The sequence below is a fragment of the Podarcis raffonei genome, chromosome 6, assembly GCF_027172205.1.
Source record: "Podarcis raffonei isolate rPodRaf1 chromosome 6, rPodRaf1.pri, whole genome shotgun sequence".
Lineage (NCBI taxonomy): Eukaryota > Metazoa > Chordata > Lepidosauria > Squamata > Lacertidae > Podarcis > Podarcis raffonei.
The window spans coordinates 30,958,373-30,979,730 of NC_070607.1; the positions used below are offsets into that span (position 1 = coordinate 30,958,373).

The window sequence follows — 21,358 nt, forward strand, 5'->3', positions numbered from 1 at the left end:
AGAAAGCAGCAAAACACGTGACCGTTAAGGGCAGTTATTGGCTCGGGTATAGTTTTCTTAGCTGCCTCAAACCTCAAACTGCTACGGTGTCTTTACTTACAACACTTACTCCTGGTGATCGTGTATAAGTATAGTGGCACTGTCATGAGCAAGAATCATATATAAGTGCTTTTTTTTATGAGGTTGCAATACTGATATCTTGGTGAAAGTGTGGTCTCTGTGCAAGCACAAAATGGCTGCCGTGGGCAGTCAAAAACCAGTGAGGGTACTGGATACCAGTGAGAACTGTCACACCAAAAAGGTGTGTATAGCTTGCTTGAGGAAGGCACACCACGGGAATCTGTGTGGAGTTGCAGTATACTGACTGGCCAATTTGTACCAATCTGAGATTCCTTATACTTGTGATTTACATCTTATATTGGCCTGCTAATTAAAAGGCCGTGCTGTTATTTGTTCCCAATCCCCAACCCCTGCAACTGAAAGTGTGGCATCAGCTAATATTAAAATAAAACTTAATCTTGATAAGAGTTTAGCATTCAAAATGTAACTAATGAAACATACCTGACTATATTTTCAATTAACTTTAATAGACTATGCTTTGCATAAATCACACATGGCAAAAATGATGTTGACAAGCTAAACTTGCATCTATGAATTCAGTATTTTATGAGTCTAACATGCCAATTAGGATCCCGCCCCTGCCTGTTCTGCTGTGGTCAGATTCTTGCGATTGAATAAAATTTATTGTTCAAGCTCTCAGGCCATTACAAACAAAATACATGAAGATGTAACCAGTATTAGTAAAGCCACAAGCATGTCCACATTTGTAATTACAACAACCCACAAAAATTCCATATGCAGAACCCTTTTCAATTATAAATATGTATGGCTTTTAGCTGTAGAGGTCACAAACGCTGCCACCCAATGAGAATGAAAAATCTCTGGTCCATTCAATCAATGCTTGTTGACTGGAGATGCAAAAACATTCTAGGAAGAATAGGTATTCACAATTTGTTTCTGTGGAGAATGCAGGTCCTTTAACAACTTACAGCCACAGAAGCTGCTGCCCAAATACTTATTCAGGGGGAAATGCTGACTGAACCGATAACATAATATGAGGTACCACTTCGGAGCTGGGAAGCAGCACTTCAACTTCCCAGCGCTTAGTGGACAGACACCTGCAATGTTTCTCTCGCTTTTGACCCTGCTGGCTAGTCCACAAGCAGCACACAACTTTCAACTTTTAGCATAAGCTAATCCTCATACATACCCTTTTGGTTTGGGGAGAAGCGACACAACAGAGTGATGTGCCATTTTATGATGCTGAGTCAACATCATAAGCCTGATCACATGCAGGTGCCTGTGTTTGATCTCACAAAAGTGAAAGGATGCAGACTTAGGGAACCGGGTGGTGTATTCACCAGGAGACATCGTTACTAATCCTCAGTGCTTTGTTTTTTTCCCCTCTGCCAGAGTGTGTCAGAGCGCAGTTCCAGCACCTCTCAGGTGGGCACCATTGCACTCTATAGACACCTTCACCTCTCCACTTGGAAACCTGAGCTTTCATTGGGTGAGATTCTCAGGCCTCAGATTGCATTCAACAAAAAGGGGCTGTAGACATGCATTGTTGTGAGACTGAGGGTCCAGACCGCATTTAAATATATACAAGTGGGATCTACAACAAAATGTAGTACCATTCAGGATTCCAGCCAACTCCGTTCCACTTCCTCCTCCCTCTCCAGTTTTCAGTTCCCTCCCCAACAGTCAGTCAGCATTCTATCGCCACTGAAAACGCTCAGTTCTCATTGCGTAGTAGGGATCCCCCAACCCTGAATTTTATTTTTGGTACTTCTGCAACTGTAGGGGTTCATATGATGTCATGAGCGGGGCCAATGGGCATGGCTAGAGAAAAAGAGCTTTGCAGGCCAAGTGTGACTTGTGGGCTGAAGTCTCCCCACGCATGCCTAAATAAAGCTCATGATGAGACTGGGGGAATCTTTTCTAATAAGCTATTGCTCGCCCAAAGGTTTTCCCGAACCGCCAAGCACCACAAAGTATTTCCACCAGCCCATCACACAATGCGAAACACAGTACAAGTTCCTAATAGGCTCAGTACCAGCTTCCCCTTACCAATTTACAGCCGGGAGCCCTTCAGTAACAGATGGGCTGCTCCTCAACTTCAACGCGTTCCTTGCCGTCCACCACAATTCTCTTGGTTACAACCTTTTTGCCATCCACAACTTTGCTGGTGGTAATAATGGACTTGAACCTTCCTTTCCTGCCACTGTGGAGAGCGGTGCAGGAACAGCTGCCGGTGATCTCGGAGCCAAAGGAAGTGAAACCGGTTCCTGCAATGGGGGACACCCCACTGATAGAGACGGAAAAGCTGCTGTCGCTTCTGGTTCTTCTTCTTCCGTGGTGGCCTCGCTGGTCACTGGAAATGTCGTCAAGCAGGTCGTCAAGGATATTCAGGGAAAAGGTGTCCACCCCCTTGCGCACATCCAGGGGGGATCTGTGGAAACTCGGTTCGGCGTCGAGATGCCCTTTGTCTCTCTCCTTGTCTCCAGACCCACCATGTCTGCATGTACCTCTGCCTCTTTCATGCCACCCTCTCTCACGTCCATCTCCTTTGCGGGATCGGTCATAGGCATCCCTCTTTTTAGTGTCAGACAAGACCTCGTACGCTTTAGAGAGCTCTATGAATTTCTTTTCTGCTGCTTCCCTGTTCCCTGGGTTTTTATCTGGGTGCACTTTTAAGGCCAACTGCCGGTAGGCTTTCTTAATGTTATCCGCAGACGCGGTTTTTTGCACTCCCAGAACCTCGTAATAATTCACCATCTTCTTCCAACGGTCTTAAGCATAAATATCTGCTTCCTCTGTTCCTGGCAAATATCTGAACAATATCCCAATTACGTCCTGGCACCTGGTCAGTCTCACAGTTGAAAGGTTATTAGTACATTTTCCAAAAGAAGGCAGGCCTGAAATAACATGAGGCGCTACATGTCTTTGTGTGCACCACCGTTGCTCAGGGTTTTAACACCGATATCTGGGGCACTGACAAACAGGTTGGGGGCGGGGGGAAAGCTGTTTCAACATCCAACGACTGATTTCAAAATGGTTCAAACAGTCCACTGTCAGGGAGAAATTGTGACATCGCTATGACATCAGCCAACTGCTAGGTTTCAGCCATTTTCATTTGCATACTGCAATTTCATTGGCTATGAGGGTGGAATGCTCGCCCTTCAGAATTCTATGACATCAGAGAATAACAGAAGTATAAGGATGAGCACAGCTGTAAAGCACTTTGATTTTGGAAAGTGGCCAGGGGGGTTATACTTTCTGCTAAAGTACAAAATATGAAAAGATCTGCATTTATTCATATACCCACGTAGCCAGCTGCATTGCCAAGATATATGTTTTTCATAGGCAGACATAATAGCAAAGCTGTAGACACAGCATGCTAGCAACTTGTTGGGATAATTTTAATGAAAGAACTATCTTCAGATAATGAAAATTAAAACTGTATAATTTCCTTTGAGGTTGTCGGGGTGTTTTTAGAAGCATGCAGAGCAGATGGTATCTGAAAGGAATGTTTCAAGTATGAATGGCTCCTGCATTTGTATCTGGCTGGCTTCTGCTCCTGTTTAGTAAAGTTTTGACATCTTCTGGTTTGCTGATTTTCACTTTGGTTATTAACAGGGAACTTTTCTCGCCTGCATATTCAGAATCCCAACAGCATCTTGAGATTTAGCGGACAACTCAGGGTTAGAAGTGCTTACACTCATCCACAATAAACAAGCACCTGAATTGCGTTCCTCTTTATTCTCCTCCCTACAGGGCCTCCCTTTAGCAACATGGATTCCACTCCCACCGAATATGTTCACCAACTACTAGTGGAAGGTGCAATCTTCCACCCACAGTTTTTCTACGGCTGTGGTGACTATACACTGCTCGCAAACCAGCCATATATATCACACCCCACAAGCATTGTGGGAATAGCTGATTTCTGTTTGCTCCTTCAGACAGATGTTAAAAATCATTATGTATCACCAAGTGTTCCTTGATAGCTGGGCTCGTTGCTTTTGCTCTTGGTGTTGTATGTATCCCCTCTAGCCTTTCAAAAAAACCCTAGTTGATATTTTGCCGTTTTGAAATTAATTCACTATTAAACTGTGCTGTGTTGTTTTAGTTTTGTTTACTTATTAAGAATATTTTTGTACAGCTGTATCATAGAAATATCAGGGCGGTGGGGTAAAGACAACTGAAAATGCAAGTAACCATTAAAGTGACTGGCTAATTGAACAGCTGCAAAGTTTTGTAGGACTAAGTTTTGTAGGAGTAAGAGTAGGGAGACCCAGGTTCAAACCCCTGATTGCGAGGTTTTCACCTCCATTTCATTTTCAGGAGTGAAGCAAGGGTAAGTTTGGCTAAGGATCATGGGAAATTGCTCTCATGTATAGTCTTGCAGCTGATTTCCCTATGTTTGACCTCCTTGCCAGCAAGGTCACGAGGATCCAGAAAGTTCATTGACTGACTCACCAGGGTTGCTAGGTTGCAGTGATGGCAATAAGGCAAAGCGATTGGTAAACAAAAGGTCAGCAAATAAATGTAATAAAAGAACAGACCTTCCCATCTAATTAGTGCCCAGCCGGAAAGGGAGGGAAGCAACTGGGCGGAATGAGCCAACACAATCAACCCAGCCATGTTTGTGCCAGTCTTGTAAAAATATTACTGCAGCAAAGTAAGATGAAGTTGTAGAAAAGCGACTCCTACACCGTTGCGGTAATGAATGAAGGGCCCCTGAAGGAAAAGGCAGGAGTACGGGTATGCCCTGAGAGAGTCAGCAAAGGGTGTGTGGCTGAACGGTGTGGGTTATATTTTGTCTTTGTAAGGCTGCTGTTACAGGCTGGCAACCTCAACTGGGAGTTCTGGATTGCTAAAAGCGGCCTTCCTACCAGAAATCCCTGAAGATGCCATATTTTCCCCACCTCTGCACCAGAGGGAGGAATTTCTGGGCACCTTGCCAAAGCTCAAAATTCTGCTAGGCCCCCCCCCCAACCCCCTCGCCTCTTTGGCTCCTGCTCCTTGCTGTGCTCCAATTGCTCATTCCCCCTGTCCTCTTGGAACATGCAAGCAGCAAGGAGGCAAAGCACTGCCTTTCCCATTGCTTGCCCCCTCTCCCTCTAGGTAGCTGTGCACATTTGGCGCAGAGGAAGTTAATGGGCTTCAGGGCAGAGGACATGGATCTAAACAGGGATGGGCCCCAACGCTCTCTCTGGCCTTGTCACTGTGGCATCCTCAGGTCACCTTCATCATCGCTGCTGCCAGAACATCCTCCCATGCCAAGGCAGTGCTCTCTCAAGGAACTGCACACACCACCAATCAAGCACTAGCTCCCTCCAGGGTCTCTGTGATTTCAAGGCTAGCAGTTGATGCCAGTCTAATTGCTGGTCCTGCTGTGCCTTCCCAGCCAAGCTTCCTTGGCCGAAGAACCTGGAGGATGCCTTACATAAGAGGTCCGGATGAGTAAATAAACCCTGCTGGGTAAGCAGGGTTTTCATCACCTGGCCACGGCAGCTAATACAAACATGGCAATTAACCAACTTACAACTGTAGTACTGCGGTTATGCAAAACCTATCGGCAGCGCCCGCCCCAAGTTATTACTTAATGTTAGCTGCATCACAGAGTCAGTCTGAAAGCAGGTCTGTGGATTGACACCAGCCGTCATGCTGGCAGCAGGGTTTAGGTCAGCCCCAAACAATTTTTGGGTACCAGGACTTAAGCCCCAGGAGATTCCAAGTGCACTGCTGAGCGTGGGCAGAACACATTTCAGGTAACAACATCCTCATCCATCCAGCATCAGGGGTCGGAGGATGTGATTTCAAATCAACACCCCATCCCAGGCAGCCAGGCTTTCTGATGTCCCCAGCTACAGCTTGATAGGGCTACAGCTTGATACAGCTTGATAGGGGCAGCCAGGCTTTCTGATGTCCCCAGCTACAGCTTGAAGCAATCTCCTTTTGGGCCAGAGCACAGGAGGGAGGAGAATGGTTGTTCTGATGCAGCTTCCCCTAACCAGGTATCCTCCACTTGTTTTCGAACAACCACAATTCACATCAGCCCCGCCAGCTTGGCTGGGGGTCACTTTGTTGGGAAAGGCTCGTCTCCAGTCTACAACAAGATCTTCATTCCTTTCCAAATCTCCATTTCAGGTAAAAGCCTCAGCACTCTCGCCTACCCACAACCGGGTGCTGGAGAAATCCAGCCGCCCATCGTTTTCTTCCACACAGAAAGAAACACATGAACGACTCCAAATCCATACTACAACTGAGAGTGAAGATGAAAAGGATGTGCAGAGGTTGAACAGAGCGGCAGTGCAGCAAAAGAAGCTTGGTGGGTTTCTTCCACAAACCAGAAGTCACACATGGGTTGGATTTGGCAAATGCAAAGATTGCACAAAATAAATAGTAGTAGTAGTAGTAGTAGTAGTAGTAGTAATAATAATAATAATAATGTGATTCAGCTCACATTTAAAGGTAAGCCTACGTAATTTGTGCTTGCTTGACAAAACAGTACACGAACTGAAACACAGTCATCCTTGGGGAGTTACACCAGTGAAAGATTTGCTACCTTGGTCCAGTATACCTGAAGGAGCGTCTTCACCTCCATCATTCTGCCCGATCACTGAGGTCCAGCGCCGAGGGCCTTCTAGCGGTTCCCTCGCTGCGAGAAGCCAAGTTACAGGGAACCAGGCAGAGGGCCTTCTCGGTAGTGGCACCCGCCCTGTTGAACGCCCTCCCACCAGACGTCAAAGAGAAAAATAACTAAACTTTTAGAAGACATCTGAAGGCAGCCCTGTTTAGTGAAGTTTTTAATGTTTAATAGGTTATTGTATTTTAGTGTTTTGTTGGAAGCCGCCCAGAGTGGCTGGGGAAACCCAGCCAGATGGGTGGGGTATAATATTATTATTATTATTATTATTATTATTATTATTATTATTATTATTATTACCATTACCATTATCATTATCATCATCATACCTGAGCCCTGGCCAGCATAGCCTCACCTCAGCCAGGATGAAAGACTTATGCTAGCAAATCCCTGGCTGAACCAGAAGGAGGGAACTAGACCAGCTCAGCTGGGACAGCTCATGACCCACCTATTACTAACTTGCTTAGTAATATCCATCTGGGTGGATCTTGGGTTTGGATTATACTGTAAATGCATCCATTTCATTTTTGTTGGCATTCTGTTCCATCCCATTTGGTGTAATTGTATGCATTTCCCTCAAAATACACATTTCCCCCTTGCTTTTCTGTGCATTTTATGAGCATCCAGACGGTAAAACACATATTTTTCTGCACCCAATACTTTTCTGCACCTAAACTGCATTGCAAAGTGAGTAATCAGATTGGGAACTGTGTTTTGATCTGCCAACAAGTTTGAGACTGTTAAATTGGGCGGAATTGCAGCCTTAAGCGTTATGCCCAAGTTCACAAATGTGGTAGAGCCAGGCAGTTTTGCCAATAAGCAATCCTAGACATGCCTGCTCAGAAGTTAAGTCCAGCTAACTTTACTGGGGCTTACTCTTAGAAACAGTGTGCATAGCCTTACAGGCGTAATCATACAAACATGCCCCTCCCCTCCAACTATGCCATATTGGTCTTCTAGAACAGAAGCAAAGAATTCAACTAATTAATCCTTCTGTGACAATTGCCTACACTGCTTCTTAGGAGTGTCCCCAAGCGCATAGGCAAACAGTTACAAGGTGGATTGTCCAAACAGATTTACCTGCTCTTGAAAAGCATGAGCTTGTTCTTCAAAGCCCACTGTTCTGAAATAATTCACCACATCTGTAACCGCCCAGTCAGCAGGATCAGGTGGTCTTCCATTCTCTACCAAGCTACGAAATTTTAAAAAATGCAAGCAAATGTTAATATTTGTGCATCGCACACATGTACCAGGTGCTGAGTAACTTATTGCTCCCTAAGAGAGAAGGGAAACTCACCTTAAGGAAGGAAAGCTCACCTGAGTTCTAACCCTCACAACTGCCTTGCTGAGTCAAGAGACCCAGTCTGATTTTAAGCCTGCGCTCTTCTTGGGTTAAACCAACAAACTGATTTCTTTCTTGTGCTTCCAAGGCCCAAAGTCAGGGGATTTTCCACCAGAGACCCAAAGTCAGCTGGGCTTACTTTATAAGTTGGGTAGAGAGTATTTCTCTTTGAGAAGGAGATCCATGTGAAAAAAATCAACTGCTTGCCCCTCCACAAACAAAAGCAAACACACTGTTGACCAGGCATAGGCAAACTTGGCCCTCCAGCTGTTTTGGGACCACCATTCCCATCATCCCTGACCACTGGTCCTGTTAGCTAGGGATGATGGGGGTTGTTGTCCCAAAACAGCTGGAGGGCCAAGTTTGGCCATGCCTGCTATGCCAACCCATCTCTGCAAGCCACATGAAATTTGGGCTGCATGAAATTAGGCCCAGGACCACATGGGCCGCAGGTTTCCCACTACAGAGCTGCCACACCCAGCATGTCTAAACTGCATTCAGAAGTAGTATGGGAGACATGTGGTCAAATTTCCTGTGAAGATTCGTTCTCGCTACGTAGCTGTCCCTGCAGCCACCTTGCAGAATGCAAGCATGGCGCCTTGGTCTTCTTTCAAGAAGGGCTTACAATAACAGTTAAAAGCTTGTGGAATTTGTGGAACTCTATTCCAGTTAAGGTCAGACAGACGCTTTCATCCTGTTGAACTTCCAGCACCTAATGATGACTTTTAAAAAATAATAATCCAGCAGCTATTTCAATTGATGCCTGATGTTATAGTTTTAAATGACTGACACACACACACACACACACACACACACACACACACACACACACACAGAGTATCTTTGTTAAACCACTTAGACTCATTGTAGTGAAGTGGTATATAAATTATTATTATTATTTCTTATTTATTGAATTTATATACCGCCCTATACCTGGAGATCTCAGGGCAGTTCACAGAATAAAATCAAAATATAAAACCACAAAATACGTAACCAACATAAAAACAACAACCCAATAACCCCCTCCCCCAAAAACCCACATTTTAAAAGGGCATAGGATGTCAATCAAATCAACCAAAGGCCTAGTTAAAAATGACGTTTTTGCCTGGCGCCTAAAGCTGTATAATGAATTATATAATTGTTTAAATAAACAATAAACAAGCTTGTGTACGCGGGATCTTATCTTGGGGCAGCTGTCCCTGAACATGCATCAACCTTGGGCTTGTTTACATTATCCAGGAGCCATCCTGAGGTTCTAGGGAGAATATCAGCTGGGCAAAATATGGGGCTTCTTAGTGTTTTTCCCAAGTAAGCAGCTCCAGGGGCTTAACTAAGGCATTTCCTGCATAACTTCATGAAGAAAATAACCATTTTCTGTGCACGGCTCTTGCAATCGCAGAAACAGTGTCGCTTACAGTGGTATTTTTTGTTTTTTTTTTAAGATGGATGTTTTATGCCAAGCTAACCCAAACTGTGCACCTCAAAAAGCTGAATTATATACCCAACCAAATATTTGTGTGTGAGTTAATTTGCATGCTTTGTTGTACAATGTTTATTATTCTGCATAATTTAATCTGCTTCACTAAGGAGATGTGTGGATCAATGAGCTCCTGCCCCTTGGAAATTTTAATCCATCATTCCTTTAGCCTCCGAGATTCACCACACCCTTTCAAGTATTGTCACAGTCATAAGGACTAGAAACCCATTTGTTTCTTTTAAGGCAAGACTCTAATCCAGGGGTCAGCAAACTTTTTCAGCAGGGGGCCGGTCCACTGTCGCTCAGACCTTGTGGGGGGCCAGACTATATTTTGAAAAAAAATAATGAACGAATTCCTATGCCCCACAAATAACCCAGAGATGCATTTTAAATAAAAGGGCACATTCTACTCATGTAAAAATACGCTGATTCCTGGACCATCTGTGGGCCGGATTTAGAAGGCGATTGAGCCGGATCCGGCCCCCGGGCCTTAGTTTAATCACTACGCCACACTGGCACTCCGTGAAGTATTAGTACATTAGAATTTCTATAGCACTTTTCAGTATTAAAAACACTTGGCGTACATGACCTCAGTCGCAGGCACTGTTAAGGAAAGGCAATATTGCCGGCCTGCTCCCTTGACCTAGATGAACAGAAGGGCATGACAGAGTTCTGGAGGTTCTGGCTACGCAAGTGTAGCATGTTCGGTGCAATTTGGAAAAGCGTAACAAAGATTACTACACAAACCTGTTGACTCCGCTATTGTGTATATGCTTATATCTGAAATGCAGTCCTTTATGTACATGAGCCAGCTGCTACAGGAATGCAATAAGGCTGGTCTGCTGAGTTACCCATCCTCAGCCGTGTCATTTTGCATTGGGAATGGCATGCAACAGGAAACAAACAGAACCGGAACCATTCTCCTCATAAACTGGCAAGCTGTACAGTATCTTCTTTTCCTGCTGCAGGGACCTGGGGGGAAGAGCTCAAAAGCGCACCCATGAAAGCAGGAATGTGTCAATCCCATGGAGCAACTGCAATCCTAAATAGATGCCAGCCTAGCATAATCATGGGGTTGGTGGCTGCACCACTCCATGCTCCATGGTTGCATATTAAATACAGTAGACTATCAGTACTGTACTGGTCCCTGCAGATGGAACGGGCAAGCTAAATATCAATTTCCTGACGTGCTAAACTGGCCCACACATTCATGCTTATGTGGATGCAGGGCAGTTTATAAAGGTTTTTTCATAAAATATCCTGCTTTTATACGACCGTTTTACTGGTTTTATATTGCATTTTTTTGTTTTAATGGAATTATTGTTTTTATGTTGTGCAGCACTTAGGGGGATTTCTAAACCATTAAATGGTTTGCAGAGGCATTTAAATAAAATAAAACAAACCAAAGAAGGCGAAGCTTGAGGGAAACTGGAAACTTTTCACACATGCAGCAAATTGGACACTTGGGGACAGACACACACGTTGTTCACACCCCCAGTATAGGCTATACTTGTGGTAGCTGTGAGAGTGCTCACAAAGCCGAGAATCAGCCCAGAGAGAGATCAAACTACCCAGTCAAAACTGCCTGGGAAAACAGTAGCAGCAGCCCACAACCATTACGCCCAAGAGAGGGACTTTGTTCCAGCTCAGTGGTTTTCAACCAATGTGCTGTGGCATCCTGGGGTGCCTTGAATGATGGTCAGGGATGCCGCGGGCCAACATTGGCCTCTGTCACTCTTTCCTTCCCTCCATTCCCTCTGATGCCCTCTCACATCTCTGCCTCACAAAGGCTTGCACAGCTGTTTCTTGCAGCAGCCCTGGTACAAGCTCTGCAAGTGAATGGTGCCTCTGGGGCTGGCCAGGGGTGCTGAATGCCAGGAGCTGAGGCAGCCTTGGAGTAAGCAAGCAAGCGGGCAAGGGAGCACAGCAGGCCAGTCTACCAGCCCTTGCTGTTGGGAATGGACAGACAAATGGGAGGCCAGGCAGGCAGGCACTGCACTGGCCTTTCTTGTGCTAGTTGTGCAATGTCTGCTGGGGAGCCGAGGGCCCAGTGCGGAAGGGGAGCCTATCCATGCAGGCCCTGCAGCGCCCGCTGCTGCCACCCAAGATGAGTAAGGTGCTAGCCTCACCTTCACCTCTGGCCAGTCTCCATTTGGCCATTCAGACTGGGGGCATCCTCTTTCCAGGCCCCTGTGGGGCAGTGTGAGGAGGCACTTCTCTTTGGGGCAGGTCAGAGAGCAGGGGTGGCAGCAGCAGCTGCCTGCAGGACTCCCAAGGGGAGAGGAGAGGAGGCTGAGGGAACACCCCACAAAGGAGGGTGTTCGAAAAAGGGTGAGAAGCTGCCAGCTCTGCAAGCAAGGGGTGGCATAACTGGGCTCCTGAGCCCCACAGGGGTGCCGCAGAAAGAATGTAGTTGGCCATGGGAGCCGTGGACTCAAAAAGGTTGAAAACCTCTGTTCTAGCACAGCTGAAAGCCACAGCCCAATCTTTCCAAAAGGCACTCTGAGCACCAGCCACGGGACTGAGAAGGGAACCCTGAACTGCTGACTTCTCCTCAGGGCTTTATGCCTGTTCTTTTGAATAGGTTTGCAATCACTGGTGGGATTTGTTGCTTCAGAAGCAGCAGCAGCCACCTCAGCAAAACCCTGGCAAGGGGTGGTTCAAGTACATTAACTTTAAGCAATGCTGCTGTTATGCTGGTTAGAACTGCAATCATTAGGCGGGGGGAACCCTGCTAGTTTCTTCTCCTTCCATCTCTTCTATTGCCATCATGTTGCAGTAATAAATAGTCTTGCTTAGGCTGCATTCACATGACAGTTTATTCAAGTTTCACATTATATGTGAGCTTTCACGGGATGTAAAAAGCCACTTCCGGAACTACAGTGGAATACAGTGGTACCTCGGGTTAAGTACTTAATTTGTTCCAGAAGTCTGTACTTAACCTGAAACTGTTCTTAACCTGAAGCACCGCTTTAGCTCATGGGGCCTCCTGCGGCCACCGGAGCACGATTTCTGTTCTCATCCTGAAGCAAAGTTCTTAACCCGAGGTACTATTTCTGGGTTAGCGGAGTCTGTAACCTGAAGCATATGTAACCTGAAGTGTATGTAACCCGAGGTACCACTGTATAGCACAAGTTTAGCAGTCGATTCCACATGGATTCTCCGCCCCCCACAGAAGCAAATAACACATAGATGAGAACTGAACTTGGCACTCTAGTTCCAGAAGTGGCTTCTATGCCACGTGAAAGCTCAAATATAATGCAGAGCTTAACAAAGGGGGCGGGGAGAGAAATGGAATAAGCTGTGATGTGAATGCAGAGTTCATTCCCAGCCCAATCCGCCCCACCATGGACTGACAACAGTTTAAAATCCTACTTGTAATCACTGCCGCAAAGTGACAAATACTTAATAGAGGAAGACATACATCACATGGAGGCATCTAAAACTCAGTTTCTGCACTAGCTAATTATGCTTCCCCATAGTTTCTTTTTAAAAAATAAAAATAAAGGAATGACTCCATTAGCATCCAACTCCTAATCGTAAGAGCCGAAGGGCAAAAGATTTAATCTAAGCTGGTCTGGTTTTGATTTCCTCTGCTGCGAACCTGATACAAGGCTACTAATTGAAAGGGATTTACAAGAGGGTGCTTAGAATTGTAATACATGGATATTTGTTGCATATTAGCAGATTGCATTGGTTATCTCCAAGCAGGAGTTAAAAATTAATGGAAGATGCTTGCCAAGACTGGAGCCTACGAAACAACGTGGTGGAATGAGAACATGCTCTTTCACCATCTTGTGGTAACTACATGAAGTCTATGTAGATAAGTTATGTACTTAGGTATTACAACATAGCTTCATCAACATAATGCCTAGAGAGGTGAGACAGAAAAATATGTGCATCTAAACTGGCAACCTAAGCATCAGGATCACAGCCAACAAGGGTTATGCCCATACATTATGTTATGCATTTATCAACCTTCAGGGGTGGGTCCCAAACTTAGAATCATAGGAACATAGAGTTGGAAGGGACCCTGAGGATCATCTTGTCCAACCCCCTGCAATGCAGGAATATGCAGCTGTCCCATGCGGGGATCGAACCTGCAACCTTGGCATTATTTCAGCACTATGCTCTAACCAGCTGAGCTGTTGAACTACAATTCCATTCAGCCCCAGGCCAGTGGTCAAGGATTATGGGAGTTGTAGTCCAAGAACATATGGATTGCCACAGGTTCCCCTTCCCCAAGGTTGATGGATGCATAAATTATGCAACATGTAATTTCCACCTATGCTATCGTATTATAAACTAATATCTAAAATAATTAGTCCGGCAAATAGAAATCATGTTGATGTGCAAATGCGAGGTGTGTTCAGATAAGAATAAGACCAGCTCCCCCAAAGTGTGCATGCCCCCCCTTGTTTCTCCGATGTGGCTGTAAAGAGTTTGGAAGTTTGCCTTCTGTTTTTTATTAACCACAGCTTATTCAGGCGCCTGGACCTCACAAACTGTTAATCGTAACTATAGTTGGTTTGATACAAAGCAACTTTGCAAGTTGCGGTTTAGGGAGCCAGCTTCTTTCAACAAACCATAGTTAAGATTAATTTTGGATGCAACCTCAAACAGTGTTTAATTGAATTAAGCATTTTCACACCACCTTTCATATGGCAAAAGGCAGTGCGAAATACAAAAGAATACAACAATAGAGGACATAAGGCAGCAATGATCAAGACAATGCAAAACACTGACGTCGAATTCTGGAACTAAGCACTGGCCAAAGTCTCGGTATGTAAGTATGTCTTCAACAGGTGCTGAAATACTAATAATGTTGGCACCTATCTGAGCTCAAGGTGGAGATGTTTTGACTGAGAGGGTGCCACCACAGAGAAGGCTCTTTTTTTCTGGTTGCCCCAAAATGCAACACCACTAGGACAGCCTCCTCAGCTAATTGCAATGGGTGAGCAGAGCAGTAAAGGAGAGGTGCTCTTTCAAGTAACCTGCTCCTAAGCTTTTCAGGGTTTTATAGGTCAGATCCAAAAAACCTGGTTTGACAGCTAATTAGTAGCCAGTGTAATTGTGTTGGGAGTGTGTGTGCAGCATGGCTACCCGGTAAGTAGCTTGCAAACTCCTCCTCCTGGCTATGCCAGAGATTGTGAAAAGCTTCAGCTGCCACTTTCAAAGAACATTAGAACACTTACGAAATATTATATATCAACCCTTTAGCAGCAAGTGCAACTGATTGGATTATTTCAAGGTATGGACTCCACCAATGAACTACAGCTCAGTGGTCTTAATATCAGAACTACAGCTCAGTGGTCTTAATATCAGAAGGCTGTGGGAGTCAACAAAGGAATACCATCTACTGTATCCTTGTTGACGAACTCTCAAGTGTTTACTATAGGACAAAAATATTTTGTCTTTGTCCAGTATGAACCTATTGGTTCTAGGTCCACGGTGCAAAAGAAACTTCTCATTTATCAACAGAAGTGGCATCCGGATAAACTACCAACAAGGATTACAAGATGCAATCCGATGTCCCTTTCAGGAACATGCAGCTGCAGATGGGACTTCTACCCTGAGACTGTTGTTATAGTGCCACCTACTGGCAGGCAGTTCCAAATGCACTCAAAGGAGCCAATTTCTTATTCGAAATTTCATCCTCCAATGGCTTCTGAAACCAAGGAAGATGGCGAAGAGAAGAGGAATAAATGAATTCCCACAATCCTCTTGATATATTCCGTGTCTTCCACAGTTAACACTATGAATTACTGTTGATCTGCACCGCAGAATGCCTTAAAATAACAACAACACTATTGCATTGAAGCATTTAAGACATCAAAGGAAATGCTTACTGTGCTTTGCTAGTAAGATATGGATAAACGACGCAACACACAAACCACAGAGGACAAATACTGGCATTTTAATGCCAACTGGGTTGCTAGGCGCAATTTTGGACCAGGTTCATGAACTCAGAAACCATGTGTGTGTCCCTATTAATTCTCCTCTGTGACTTTCAATAATCACAAACATGGTGTCCTTTCAGACACCTGATTGAGGTGGCTCTGCTCCTGCCGGGAGAGTTGATTCCTGCAGTCCCACAGCTGTGGGGCTATGCATTTCTGCAGGGGTCATATTTCCTACCCCATGCTATCTAAACATCTACATGAAGCCACTTAATGTGGTCATCCAGGTAATTTGGCGTGAGATGCCGTCAGTTGCACAGATTACACCAAACTATACTTCTTATTTTCATCCAGTTCAGCTGGTGGTGGGTCGTAGCTGTCAACTTACAGATTTGAAAATAAGGGACCAGCAGCCTTGAAAATAAGGGACCAACAGCCAAAATAAGGGATTTTAGTCAACCAGTTAAAAGAGACCTGATAATTTTGGAGAGCAGCACCAGTTTTTAGCCCTTCGTTTCCAGAGGTTGCTGCTCAAGACACCAGCTGACGAAACACTGCAATTAAATAACTACAAGCAGCAACCACTTTTCGCGCAAAACGAAGTCCAAGCTACGAAGATGCTGCTGCAGTTCTGTATCTTTTCTCTCGTGCTCCATCTGCAGCTCTCAATTCCATCAGGTGGGTGGAAGGAAGGGGGGGGGAATAGCGCCCGAAGTAAACCCGCAGATCAGACCATCTATGCTAGTCTACCACTACAAATCTATGGGAGAAACGCTTGCAGTCCTTCCCTTGTAGCCCTTGGAACACCTGCCCGCGCCTCTGCCTCTTCCTCCTCTCTCTGAACTGCTTTCTCTATGGTTGCCCTCGCTCTCCTCTCAAGGCTCCTCATCAATTCATAGACGATGCCAGGCTGCCCATCTCATCTGGGTCCTTCGGCGGCACAGCCGCAGTATGGCCTAGCGGGAGTGGCGGTGACGGGCAGAGGGGAGGCCCCAGGCAGAGACGCTCAGTTTGGCGGCCGCGAGGAGGATGGTGGCAGAAGGGCCCGAGGCTCCTACCAGTCCCGGCGGGGAGGGGTTCCCGGGGGCCGAGGCTGGTGAGAGGAGGTCAAAGGGGGGCGGGCCAGGCAGCCAAGCAACACAGTTGGAGCCTCCCTCCTCCCTGGCCGGCAGGGAGGGAGGGAGAGGAGCTGCTTCCTTTGAAACCCGGGAAATTTAAGGGACATCCATCAATAAGGGACAGCAGCGGGACACGGCGCTGGGATAAGGAACTGTCCCTCCAAATAAGGGACGCTTGACAGCTATGTGGTGGGTAGAAATACTGAATCAAGTGCCTGGAGATTACTGACAGACTAGATGAGGGGCCAATACACTGACCTCAATCCCGACAAAACAGGGATGCTATATTGGTAGCTGTTTTTTCTAACCAGGGCACCTTTCAGGTAGGTTCTGGCACCTCTCAGGTAGGCACCATTGCCACTATAAGAGAACGAGGGAGGTGTTTGTGGTGAATTCCAGCACCTCTTTTCTTGAAAAAAATGGCACTGACTGTTCTCAAAATGACTGTTCCAAGGGAACCACTTACTTTTCTGTGTCGAGAGATCCATTTTCCTTGTTCTCCATGTCAATGGACAGCATGGGGAGGCCGGGAGTGTCTTTTATGTCAGGAGCTAGATTAATAAAGATGAGAAAGAAGAAAGCTACACTGACTTGGAAGCTATAGCTAAAGAGTACCTCAACAGAGGAGATCAAACCTTGATTTTTCCCTTGAAAAAAATCGGATGAAATCAGATAAAAGTGGTGGGGAAGCACCACCCACCCACGAGTCTTCAAATTACATTACCTCCAAAAGAAAACTTGGTAAATTCTGTTTGGAGCTTCAACAAATGAGATAGCCATATTGTCAATCGGCATGAAGTGTGTTCCTCTGGCCATGGACTGTGCACTAAGACTTTTCAGTGTAGGTCCCCTTGCTCAGAAGGGCACTTGGCAGCCTTGGAGTAAGATGTTTCCCCTCAGACACAGTTCCCCATCTACAAAGACCCAGTACGGTATAGTGGTTAGAGCATCGGAATAGGACCTGGGAGACCAGAGTTCAAATTCCCATTCGGCTCATTGGGTGATCTTGGGCCAGTTGATGCCTCTCAGCCTAATGTACCTCATAGGGTCGTTGGGATTAAATGAGGGGAAGAATCACGTACACCACCTTGAGCTCCTGGGGGTGGGGGGAAGGTGGGATATAAATGCAGTAATAAATAATGTGGAAATACAAACAATATCATTGTTGTGCAGAGAGGAATGAAATGTGCGATACAATCTACCAAATTGCTAGAGCAAAAATGATACTCAGCTACACTATTTCTTCTCCCCAACACCAGTCAAGTTACTTGCCACCCTCACATTAAAAAAAAAGTGTAATGTCAGTATCCTCTGTATTTTTCTCATTCCACAGGTGAAGCACAAATAACCCGACTCCCAAACATCATAGAGTTCTTTATGCAACAAGTGAAGCATCAATATAGTGTACTGAGTCCAATTTCAATTGCCTCAATCCAGCTAGGTAACTCTTGTGAGAAAAGTACCACATTTTCCCGTCTCTAAGACGCCCCCATGTATAAGACGCCCCCTATTTTTGGGGACTCAGATTTAAGGAAATGGGGGGGGGGAGATATATCCGTGTATAAGACGCCCCCTAATCTATGACATTATTTTTTAGGGGGGAAACCTAGTCTTATACACGGAAAAATACGGTAGGTTTCTCACAGTTGGCATCAGCAACACATATGACAATATACATCCCTATCAGTATGGCGATACTCATCCGGGCCCCACGAAATGGGCTGGGTTTGCATGAGAATATTCATTTCACCTCCACACAGTGATGTTATTACGTACAACTGAACCGGGACCAATACCTTTTCCATAAACACTCTTTGGGATCTCCCGGAGTTCTAGGGCAATTTTTTTAAAAAACAGCAATGAATAGAATATCAATTAAGTTATTTCTCTTGGGCTCCAGTTAGTGAGGTAATTTTAATTTATCCATGTGTATATTTCTATCCATGTCAACATTTGTGGAAAAGAAATACACATACAAGCTGCAGCAACTGTCTTCAGGGCTATAGCTGACTTTTTAAAGATGTTCTCTGCCCATTCCTGCCAAAATGATTTAGGTAGCAATGATTGCAAGCTAGAAGACCTTTTGTGTCACTGAACGCCATCCTTGCTAAATTTTAAAAAAGCAGGGGGTGGACTTAAGAACTGACTTCATTTATGGCCTCTGGTATAACTGCCTTTTACTTTTTTAAAAAAATATGGTTTGAATTTGGTATGTTTACATTAACAATACTTAAGGTTATCCACAGTTTCTTGGGTTCAGACAGAACAGTAAGCTGTGGTTAATGAAAAATATAAGCAATCACTTCCAGTTCCTCTTTGTGGCCATGCCAGAGGAGGAGACAGCTGGTAGGGAAGGACATTAAGTTGAAACAGACACAAAAATGGAGATTCACAGCTGACTTCTTTGCCTCAAGGCAGCAGTAGTGAGGGGCTCATCTGAGGGGGAAGTGAAGCTGGGGCAATTTCATCAGGGAATCAATTCCTTCAACACTGGCTGCCGTGCCAGAAATTGCTATCCTTTATTCACTCAGGGATCCTTCAAACGTCTTTTTTCATTGAGCTTTCATGATGATTTGTCCTCATGATGGTATCGGGGCAATTAGTTCTAAGGTGAGGGAAAAGCGTATACATGGACTGCTTCTTGGCGGCTCTGCAGAAACAAGACACTTTTCCCGCCATTTTAGCAAGCCTGGAAAAGTCAGGGTAAGGGGGACCTTCTAGCTTGCTCAGAGCTGTAGCAAAGCAAGGCTGATTTGAAAGTTTTGCAGCTGGGTTTCTAGCCTTTCTAGGTGGAAGGTCAGCAAAAAGGCAAGAGAAGGCAGCTGAGGAAAGAAGAAATAGCTACTCCACTCCTGTGATGTAAAAAATAAAACAGGCAAAAGAAACTTTTTCCTGGCAAGTGGGGAGGTCAAGTAATGCTATCCATCGTTAACCTGACTGAAAAAGCAGAGAGAGAAATTCAAACCTGCGAGTTTGTTTTGAGTTGCTGATTTTATAGGTAGACAAAGGCAGAACTATTAGTTAGGGATATTGTTAACTTATTAATGTGAGTGTATGTTGGGTTTTTCTTAAGGATTATTTGTTGTTTCTTGATTGCCTTTAAGTCTCTTTGAAGAGAGAGGTGGGGATGGATTTATCTTGAAAACACCATTTAAAAATATTTGCTGTGACCTAAACAAAACATATTACTACTACTACTACCACCACCCTTGTGAACAGAATAAAAGGTTTTCATAGAAGCGAGAAAACTCAAGATACCATTTTTCATGGTTCTCTACATCTGTATTTTCAAAGTAGGCACGAAGCCCCAGGTATTTAAAATTTGCATATGTTTATGAAACTCAGGAGAGACGTCTAATCCCAAACCAGCTTATTTGGATAGATCTCTCATTTAAGGATATAACCAAACGTTTGCTGTTGTGGGCATGAAATAAAACCAAATGATTACTTTTCCCTCATGAAGGCAGTGCAGAATTCCATTAGTACTCCCATCCATCCAGCCATGGCCAGATGCAAAATAATAAAAAAGGCAATTATGAATTGTTAGTTTATATAGAGGTACGCGGTAATTGTCCCTTGGTACAGATCTGCATCCCTGCCAAAAGATTTGAAATCCAGTCATGTCCAGGCATCCCTATGGACCGTTAGCCATGACTGTATACACATTCCTCATATGGTTTAACATCAGACGTTTCTTTTCTCTTATTCATTTATTGCACCAAAATTACATGTTAAGAATGAGCCCCGAGCTAAGAAGTAGTGAGGTGTCCGGCCAGGGAAGCAGGTCACTACTGACCGACCCAGGTCACACTCTGTAACATAAGCGTGCCTAAACAACCAGGTCAGGCAGTGCTTTGGGTACTTATGAGATGTTATTTGCCACCCACCCAACTCCCCACAGCTGGTCAGGATATGTTTGTACTTACAGGATGCATGAGACTCTATATGAGGTTCTACCCAGCTCTCTGTAGGCTCAAACACATTGCTGGACATAGGGCCCCAAATTAGCAAGAATCCTGGCCAGCCCTTTTTTATAGTTTTGCAGATTTATGTAGCTGTAGCCTAGGGAAAGGTAACATTTTTAGCTTGTTCAAAACATGGCTTAGCATGACCGACACCTGTTTAAATGCCACTTGCGACTTTATTGAAGCGCAGCCTGTTATGGCGGGTGTGTGAATTGAAAAGCAGAGGTTTCTTGGTGGCGATTCCAAAGCTTTGAAAGTGCTGTCTGCTCCTGCAGGGGACTGTCGATTTGTTAGGATCATTCATCAGAGGTCCTTCTTGCAGGTAATCTCACCATTAGAGGTAACCAGATCTTTGCCATGGTAACACCCAAACTCTGGAATGTTCTGCCCAGAGCTCCCCACTGGGCACCAAATTTAACACTGGTTTAAGGTGCAGGGTTAAAAATGGTTTTTAATTTGCCCAAGCCTTTTTGCCTTAGTAAATTTGATGCTGCTTGGAGTTTTCTAAGGGGTCTTTTCTTTTTTAAACTGCTTTCCTGCTGGTTATCAATGTGCAGTTGTACCTCAGATTACGAACGTGATCCGTGTGGGAGGCACGTTCGCAACCCGCAGCATTCGCAGCCTGAAGCGCTGTGTCTGTGCACGCACGTGACGTCATTTTGCGCTTCTGCACATGCGCTGAAACCCGGAAGTAACCCGTTCTGGGACTTCCGGGTTTGGCACGGACCACAGCCCGAAAATACCCAACCCACAGCATTCGTAACCTGAGGTATGCCTGTATTTTTTCAGTGTCTGCTTCTTGTTATTTGTTTTGATTAGCAGGAGCCATCCTGAGAAATCTCTC

The 21,358-nt window shown here is 45.0% G+C and overlaps 1 protein-coding gene across 8 annotated transcripts in view; it reads right to left on the bottom strand.

Annotated features, from left to right (window-relative positions):
- Positions 1-21,358, bottom strand: part of SAMD13 (sterile alpha motif domain containing 13) — a 28,902-nt gene that overhangs the window by 3,017 nt on the left and 4,527 nt on the right. For 3 of the 8 annotated variants that reach the window (XM_053391915.1, XM_053391916.1, XM_053391918.1), the window contains exons 2-3: positions 17,016-17,100; positions 7,793-7,904 (exon numbers count right to left, since the gene is read on the bottom strand). In XM_053391915.1, the coding sequence (XP_053247890.1) occupies positions 7,793-7,904; positions 17,016-17,100 (197 nt within the window). Of the gene's footprint in view, positions 1-2,130; positions 3,702-7,792; positions 7,905-17,015; positions 17,101-18,345; positions 18,365-18,793; positions 18,817-21,358 lie in introns of those variants that run through there. The other 5 variants (XM_053391914.1, XM_053391917.1, XM_053391919.1 and 2 more) reach the window with 4 other exon arrangements.